Below are 9063 nucleotides of genomic sequence, written 5' to 3'. Positions count from 1 at the left end.
GTATGTTTAGTAAGGATAATCTTGCCTCAAAGCTATAGCCTATCTCTCCCTTATCATTTGTTTCCTTGCCTGTCGCTATTTTTTAATCTTGTTCACATCTCTCATGCTTTAAGGAGATTAGAATTAAGTAGGATTTCTGTAGCCGCTGATACATGCTTTTGCATAAAAAGATGTAAAGCCTGTTGCAGTCCCATCTCTCTACCTCTGAGAAGGATCCAATCATTTCCTTGATGTTAATTAGCAACGTGAAACTGTTTACCAGCTGGAGCGTTGTTGTTACCGCTGACATGTGCCTTCCCAAGCACTTGAAATGTAATTTCAACACAGAGATGCTTAAGCTGGTTTTCAGTAAGTTAATTATAATTTATGATAGGCAAACCCTTTATCCGGCAGACGGCGGCAAGCGGTGTCCACTGACTGCTGACACTCACAACTCACCTTGTTGCGTTTAGATCACATCATTGCTGGATGGAGAGTGCGATGGGTTTTGCACAGTAAACAAATAGAGGCCTATTCTCACCTTCTCTAGGCGCTCGCCTTGGCTTCTTGCGGCCGTTGGGGAATGTTTATGTTGAGCATATAGCAGACAGTCTCAGGATGCAGCATTGGACCAACTGCGTAAAGATCGGTTTGCTGGGTGTCCAGCAAAATCGCGCTGCTAGGGATGGTGAAGCTGCGTCCAATGAGGCAGCCACTGGCTCGGCATGCCCAGAAAACGGGGCTGGCATGTCGCCCCATTGCCGTCCCCAAGCACCAACAGCATGTCAATCATGCCACGGCTTTGGGGCACTGCGAGCTAATTCGCAGAAACAGATCTGCACACGAGCAGTGCGGATCCTGCGCAGCTCTGCATAAATATCACATTTAAGTAAATCTCTGAATGAGGGGCCTGATTTAGCAAGAAATGCAGTTTATAAGATGTACGCAATCGGGTGCGTACGCATCGCAGTGCCCGTGTGCGAACCGGCCACTGCAATCAGGACAGTCCCGCTCGCAGTGGCCACGCAGACCCATCGCAGAGTGATTGACAGGAAGTGCCGTTTGTGGGAGGTGACGGGGGGTGGTCGGGCGAACGCAGGCATGCCAGTGCATTGGAACAGCGTTGCAGGGCTGTGCATAAATTATCCACTGCGATACCATACGTAGCCTGAGGCCTCATAGCGTGCGCTGAAGTAAGCAATTCCTGAGTGAGGTCTGATCTGCATTACCTGTGCGTATAGGTCCGATGGTACCGATGTTACCAATATTTTCGTAGTCTTGCTAACCATTACGGATGTGCATGTAGGTGAAGTGGGCATCCTTATGTAGTGCTGAGTTTGCATTGAGATCGCTATGGGTTAGCATACTGTCGCAATTGAATTGCATGTGCATGCTATATTGCGTTCCCTAGTGAATCAGGCCCTAGGCCAAAAGTCCACTCTATGGGTTGTGAAAGACCCCTAAGTCTGCGTGAATTTGTAGGATTGCAGGCTGAGATGGGAATGAGTATAACGTGTCTTTAGTGTCCTGCATATCGTCACTTCTGGCTCATCCCCTAAAATCATTGTTTTATTGTATTTGTTTAGCCTCCCAAGTCCCAACCAGTGGCGGCTCCAGAGGTGAGGCTGCAGCACAGCCCAAAATTCAAATAGGGGAGCCACACCAACTGCCGTTTCACACACTGCCAATAATCACTGGCTGGGACTCACTGGCAGTTGGTGTGGCTCCCCTATTTGAAATTTGGACTGTGCTGCTGCCTCACTTCTGGAGCCACCATTGTGCTCCCAACTTTCTGGCTGTGACGTCCATTTATTAAAGGAACAACTTACACAGAACTGTGGCCCTCATTCAGAGGCGGTCGCAAGAGGCGGTCGCAAGAAGCGATTGCTCTCTCTGAATGACGGCGGCCGCTTCATTTTTGAAGTGTGGCCTCCTGGTTGCTAGCTAAGCTGTGGGTCACCACCCACAGCTTAACGGCCGACCAGGTTGATGGTCGCGCTGGTGATCACCAGCGCGACCATCGGGGCTTGCGAGGAGACCCTAAGGTTGGGTCTCGGCAACTGCAAGCCCCAGGGAGCATTCTGCTCTGATGGAGCAGGAAGCTCCCCACTGCCATCACTGATGATGTCAATGCGGCTGCCCACAGAATGGTAGGCGTTCGTTAAGGAACGCCTCCGGTTTGGAAACCACCCCCCCGGCCTGCCTATCAATCGGGGCGAGCTGTCGATCAACATCGGCAGCCGCCCCTTTGGTAACGAGCTCCGGAGCGAGAAAGTTTCTCTGTCGCTCCGGGGCTTGCGCACGTGCAGTGCGGCCGCTGCGCATGTGCAGGACTAACCATCGAGTCGGTTACGAACGCATCGGCGCTTGCGACCGACTCTGAATGAAGTCCTGTGTCTCTATATATATGATCAAATGGTTCATGTCCTACATCTTCACACCAATATTAAACATGGTCACGGTCCATCCGCCCGAATCCGATCACTGTAGTACAGGAGGGCGGGTGAGCCAATTAAAAGATCACCACCAATCGCTATCACATCCACCCTGACCATTGTGCTATATTTCTGATTTCAGCTTCAGTTTCCCCTTACTGTCAGGAAGGACCAATGAGGCTGAAATGAGCAAAATAGAAAAATGAACAGGGTCAGTGTAATAGTGCTCGGTTTACATGCCCATATACTTATGTAAGCACCGCGCTTTGTTCGCTGCATATTTGTGCCATTATGACGCAGGTAGGTAATTATTTAGAATGTTATGGAACAAGCAGCTTCTCACTGCGTTTTAGGTGTAGTAAGATTCTGCCCATTTTACGTGTCGTCTAGATTTAATGTAAATCCACCTAGAAGGGGCAATTCTACACCTTGGCAAGATCATTTTATACTGCTCGTGACTGTGCAAATGGATTTAAGTTGAGAGGGGCCACTTACTAGCACAATTCAGAATCATAATGTCAAATAAAGCATTCTCCGATCTGGGATATCCCAGAGAGTGTGTGGCTCTTCCCATTAGACTGGGAGGGCTATTTGAAATTTGGAAGTCTCTGGGAGATAAGGCACAAATGAAATAAAGTTACCCAGTATTTGTGTGCTACATTCAAAAGCAGCCAGTATACCCCCTGCCAGACTCAGGACTTGGGTTTAAGACCAGCCAATTACAGTTGGGATGGAGCTTAGGGCAGAGCCGTAAGTAGACTTTTTGGTGCCCTGTGCCAGATAGAGCATTGGCGCCCAGCCCCCACCATTTTTTAAATAGGGACATAAGATAGTGCACCTGAAAAGGTCCATGGCCTCATGGGGAAGGGCCAGGGAGGAGATAGTGGAGGCCAGGAGATGCTGGGGATAAAAGAAGAGGCAGCTACAAGTGAGAATGATAATAAAAAGGAAAAGTGACAGGCACATACAGCGTCCCCTGCCCTGCAGTGCCCTGTGCCATGGCACTGGTCACACTACCCTAGTTACGGCCCTGGCTTAGGGTTTATAAAGGTAATGTTTTTCTGTGGAGAGGACAAGTGATGCTGGACAAGCTGACCTACAGATATACAGATCAGATCTGTGTTAATTGAATGCTAGGGATCGCCATAGAAAATTGTATGTGCGTAAAACAGGATTTTGGTACTTACCGATAAATCCCTTTCTCCGATTCCACAGGGGACACTGGAGGACTTCAGGACAGTGGGGTATAGACGGTGCTGAGTGGAGCTGGCACTTTAAATTTAAATTTAGTATGACTAGCTCCTCCCCGCTATACCCCCCTATAGGCCAGTATTAGAACCATGCCCGAGGGGAGCTGAGAAAAAAGATTGACAGAAAAAGAGTAGAATGTACACAAAACAAATGAAAGTTGAAAACAAAGGAAAATAGAATGAAATAAGAGACGACAAACAAGTCTCTAACATTCATAACATCACCCTAGACAACAAACATGTCGCCAACAGGCATAACAGGTGTGGCAGGAAGAACAGCGCAGGGTGGGCGTCCAGTGTCCCCTGTGGAATCGGAGAAAGGGATTTATCGGTAAGTACCAAAATCCTGTTTTCTCCTTCATCCACTAGGGGACACTGGAGGACTTCAAGACAGTGGGGACGTCCCAGAGCTCCCATCACGGGTGGGAAAGCACTGAGAACCCTGAAAGACAGAACGACCATACTGCGCTGCAGAGGTCGCAAAGGTGTCAAATCTGTAAAACCGAACAAAAGTATGCCAGCCCGACCAAGTAGCTGCCCGGCATAGAGATTCCATAGAAACGCCTCGAGCAGCCGCCCACGAGGCACCCACTGAGCGAGTGGAAAGTGCGGTAATGGAAGATGGAGGTTCTCTAGACGAGGCCATATATGCCTGTTGGATGGTCAGACGAATCCATCGAGCCAGTGTCTGTTTGGAAGCTGGCCAACCCGGACGAGCAGCATCATACAAAACAAAGAGAGTATCTGTCTTGCGAACGGCTGCCACCATGTCTACATATATGCAAAGAGCTCTAACCACATCCAAGGATCTAGAAAAAGGAGAATCCTGTGGAAGAACCGGAACCACAATAGGTTGATTGATGTGGAAGGCCGAAACCACCTTAGGCAGAAAATCCATTCTGGTGCATAGCTCAGCTCTATCCTCATGAAATACCAAATATGGTGGATGACATGATAAAGCTCCCAGCTCTGACACCCTCCTGGCGGAAGCTAGAGCCAGCAGAAGTATTACCTTAAATGAAAGATACTTCAATTCCACCGACTCAAAAGGCTCGAACAGCGAAGACTGCAAGAAAGACAGGATGAAGTCCAAGTCCCATGGAACTGTAGGAGGAACAAAGGGTGGTTGCAATCTAACCACACCCTGCAGAAAAGTCTGCACGACCGGTAATAAGGCCAATTTATTTTGGAAGAAATCCAAGAGTGCTGAAATTTGTACCTTCAGAGATCCCAACCGAAGGCCCGCTGAGAGACCTGCTTGCAGAAAAAGCAGAAATCTGGGAAGACTGAACTCCGTAGAAGGCAAAACTCTACGTTCGCACCAGGCTACATATGCCCAATACGATGGTAATGCTTGGAAGTAGCTTCCTTCCTGGCTCTAAACATCATAGGAATCACCCTGGAAGGTATCCCTTTATGTCTTAAGATGGCCCTTTCAACAACCACGCCGTCAAACGTAGCTGCTTTAAGTTTGGATAGACTAAAGGACCCTGAAGGAGCAGATCCTCTCTGAGTGGTAAGGGCCATGGATTGTCTAACAACATTAACTGAATGTTGGCGTACCAAGCTCTGCAAGGCCAGTCTGGAGCTATCAGCAGGACCTTGGCCTGTTCCCTCTTGATGTGTTGAAGGATTCGAGGGAGAAGGGGAAATGGAGGAAACAGATAAATGAATTGTTCAAGAGCAGAAAAGGGGCAGTTGATGGTTCTGCCTGGATGCCATGAGGTCGACCTGCGGAAGACCCCACCATTGGACCAGCTGCTGAAACACCTGTGGATGTAGAGCCCATTCTCCTGGATGAACATCCTGACAGCTGAGGTAATCTGCCACTCAATTTTCGACGCCCGGTATGAAGATTGCTGAAATCGAACTTGCGTAGCTTTCCACCCATATAAGAATGCGGCTGACTTCCTTCATGGCCGCACGACTTCTGGTGCCTCCTTGTTTGTTCATGTATGCCACTGCTGTGGCATTGTCGGACTGGACCCTGACTGCTCGGCCCTTCAGAAAGTGAGCTGCTGTCTGTAATGCATAGAAAACTGCTCTTAACTCCAATATGTTGATTGGAAGACTCGATTCCTGTGCTGTCCAGCGTCCCTGGAAGTGATGCTCCAGAACTACTGCCCCCCAGCCTCTTAGACTCGCATCCGTGGTAAGAAGCGTCCAATTCCACTCTCCAAATCTCTTTCCCTCCGCAAGGTGAACTGAGTTTAGCCACCACAGTAGGGAAATCCGAGTCTTGGGTTGTAACCTGACTCTTTTGTGAAGAAACAGGTGGGATCCCGACCATTGTGATAGGAGATCTAGCTGAAAAGGTCTGGAGTGACAACGACCGTACTGGACAGCCTCGAAGGCTGCCACCATGTTCCCCAGAAGTTGGATACATGCATGAACCAAAACCTGCCGACGTCGAAGGACCTACCTCACCATTTCCTAAATGGAAGTTATCTTGTGCTGGGGAAGGAACACCCATTGAGACACTGTGTCCATGATCATTCCTAGAAACTGCAATCTCTGTGTCGGTTGCAGATGCGATTTTGGAAAATTCAGGATCCATCCATGACGAATGAGGAGGTTGTGCGTCACGGTGATGTCCTGTATTAGTTGATCCTTGGATTTCGCCTTCAGGAGTAGGTTGTCCAGGTATGGAATAATAGTGATTCCTTGTTTCCGAAGGAGACTCATCATCACAGCCATAACCTTTGTGAATACCCGTGGGGTCGAAGAATAGCCGAAGGGCCTGGCCTGAAACTGGAGATGTGAATCCCGAACTGCAAATCTCAGGAAAGCCTGGTGAGGTGGCCAAATGGGAATGTGCAGGTAGGCGTCCTTGATATCTAGAGATACCATGAACTCGCTCTCCTCCAAGCCTGCTATTACCGACTGAATAGACTCCATCTTGAACCTGAAAATCCGTAAGTATGGATTGAGATGCTTTAAGTTTAGAATGGGTTTGATTGAGCCGTCCGGCTTCGGAACGACAAAAAGACTGGAGTAAAATCCTTTTCCCTTCTGATGACTGGGGACTTGGATTACCACTTTCATGGACAGAAGCCTGTCTATTGCTTTCTGTAAGACCACACTTCTGTCGTTGGAAACTGGCAAACCTGTGGTAAAAAAATGTTTCGTGGGGTTGCATTTGGAAATGGATCTTGTAGCCCCAAATTATTAGATCTCGGACCCAAGCATCTGCACAGGTTTCCGTCCAGACCTCACTGAAGTCCCGAAGATGCGCTCCCACTCTGGGGTCCCCCAGGTGAGAGGGAAGCCCATCATGCACTGGGTTTAGTGGACTTAACCTCCTGTAGACTTGAGCCTGTGGTGGCTGCGGTTCTACCCCAACCTCTGAAACCACGGGACATTGTTGATCCTCCTCTGAAACAACCATGTGAGCACCCCGGGGCCCGAAATGAAGGTCCCGAGTAAGATCGTCTAAGTGGAGGAGCAGTAGTTGGTAGAAAAGTGGATTTACCTCCAGTAGTCTGAGATATCCACTTATCTAATTATGCACCAAAAAGAAGGGAGTGCTTTTACAGCCCTTTTGGATTCTGCCTCAGCCTGCCAAGTTTTGAGCCACAGCGCCAACCGTGCTGAAATTGCCAGAGCTGAAGTTCTGGAGGCAATAGAACAAACATCCTTAGATGCTTCTCCATGGTAAGCTTCCGCTTCACCTATATGTTCTGCTAGCAGAATGAGTTCCTCCACTGGCAGCTGATCTTTAATTCCACCAATTGCTTAGCCCAAATTTTGATAGCCTTGTTAGTTCAGCAGCTAACTATCGCTGGACGAAGAGTCACCCCTGCCGCGGTGTAAATGGACTTAAGAGTGCTCTTCAGTCTCCGATCGGGCATGTCCTTTAATGACGTGACTCCAGGAGCAGGGAGCGTAGTCTTTTTTGACAATCGCAATACAGATGTTTCTACTGTAGGGGGGAGTTTCACAAGCTTTTCTATTATCTGCTGGAAAGGAATAAAATGATAATAAACGCCGGGATATCTGAAACTTTTTATCTGGATGTTCCCAGGCTGTGAATCGAGCTCTTCCGATATAGGGAAAGCCGTAGCTTGTTTTTGCTTCTTAAGAAGGGAAAGACTGTTTTGCAGGACCTGAGTCTTCTTCCTGTATTTGCAATACCTGTCGTATTGCAGCAATTAATGCTTCTATTGCCTCCAATACCGGTACAGCCTCAGACTCCAGAGGCTCTTTAGGCGAATCTGGGGCATACTCACCCTCTTCTAATTCCGGCATATCCTCCTCCTGTGGGTCATCCCAATGGGGGACTGAGGGTAACAATCTCTTTTTAGAGACCTGCGGAGCGGACGCCATTGTCATGGCTTTGGAAATCCCCTCCATAGAAACAGCTAGGAATCTCGCCCATGCTGGTTCCTCTGTAGTAGCTGACCTGTAAGCCTCTCTTTCTCTGCGAGAAGCCTCCAGTTCAGCCAAGAGAGGGGACATAACAGTTGTAACCTGCGTCCAAGACGGTGGTTCTGACATCTCTGCAGATTGCTGATCCGTATAACAACCGTCACACAATCTGGAGGTAGAAGACTGTCCCTGTGTACATTTTTTCCACACTTTTTGCAGGTAAATAACTTTTTTAGACCTGCCAGTCATGCTACATACAGACCCCACACAAACCACAAGAGGTTAAGTGACAAGGTAAGAAAAAAACAGAATATACTGGGGTACAGAGAGTCACACTTGCCCACAACAGCGCTCCTAGCAGTGCCAGAACGCCAGGCAAAGGCTTAATTATTATTATGCTCCAAAATGCTCACTTTACATCAGCCTAAACCTCTGCTGTAATACATACAGGTTCGTAGGCTGTCCAGCGCTGCCTCTCCTTGTAATGGCCGCCAGCACACTGCAGTGAAACGCTGGGGCTGATGGGAGGCAGGAGAAGGAAGTCGGAGCTAGGCTCCGCCCCCTGCATTCTAGCGCCGTTTTGTAAACGGGCGCTTCCCAGTATATCTTGTATATATATATATATATATATATATATATATATATATATATATATATGCTGCCTCTGCAGTATTATGCTAAACCGCCTAATGTCGGGAAAACCCCGGCTACCCTGCTAGTCAGGGAGCCGGAGCGCACAAGAAGCCGCCTCTGATAGCCATAAGCTGGCTTCCCTGCTAATCAGGGAGCCAGCTGTACATAGAGAGAGACGCGCTGGCTGTACTGCCGTCAGCGCGCTCTCTGGGAGGTCTGTGAGGCCACCTCTGTCAGCGCTAAGCTGGCTGCCCTGCTAATCAGGGAGCCAGCTGTACTTAGTAGATGCACCTGTGGCTGTGCGGCCGGCGCGGATCTGACTGTGGGGCCGCCTATGTAAGCTGGCTGCCCTGCTAATCAGGGAGCCAGCTGTACTCACATTTAGACTGGTGACTCTG

At 48.8% G+C, this 9063-nt stretch overlaps 1 protein-coding gene across 1 annotated transcript; it reads right to left on the bottom strand.

The window, feature by feature from the left end:
* Positions 1–2538: 2538 nt before the first annotated feature.
* On the bottom strand, positions 2539–6562 carry LOC148517335 (uncharacterized). The gene is given in 2 exon segments (XM_088478830.1): positions 2539–2594; positions 5806–6562. Coding segments are annotated over 2 exon segments (813 nt in total).
* Positions 6563–9063: the final 2501 nt, after the last annotated feature.

The sequence above is a fragment of the Taudactylus pleione genome, unplaced genomic scaffold (assembly GCF_031769625.1).
Source record: "Taudactylus pleione unplaced genomic scaffold, aTauple2 ptg000219l, whole genome shotgun sequence".
NCBI lineage: Eukaryota > Metazoa > Chordata > Amphibia > Anura > Myobatrachidae > Taudactylus > Taudactylus pleione.
Note: the sequence above shows the minus strand (reverse complement) of the source record. Positions and strands in the feature narration are given on the sequence as shown.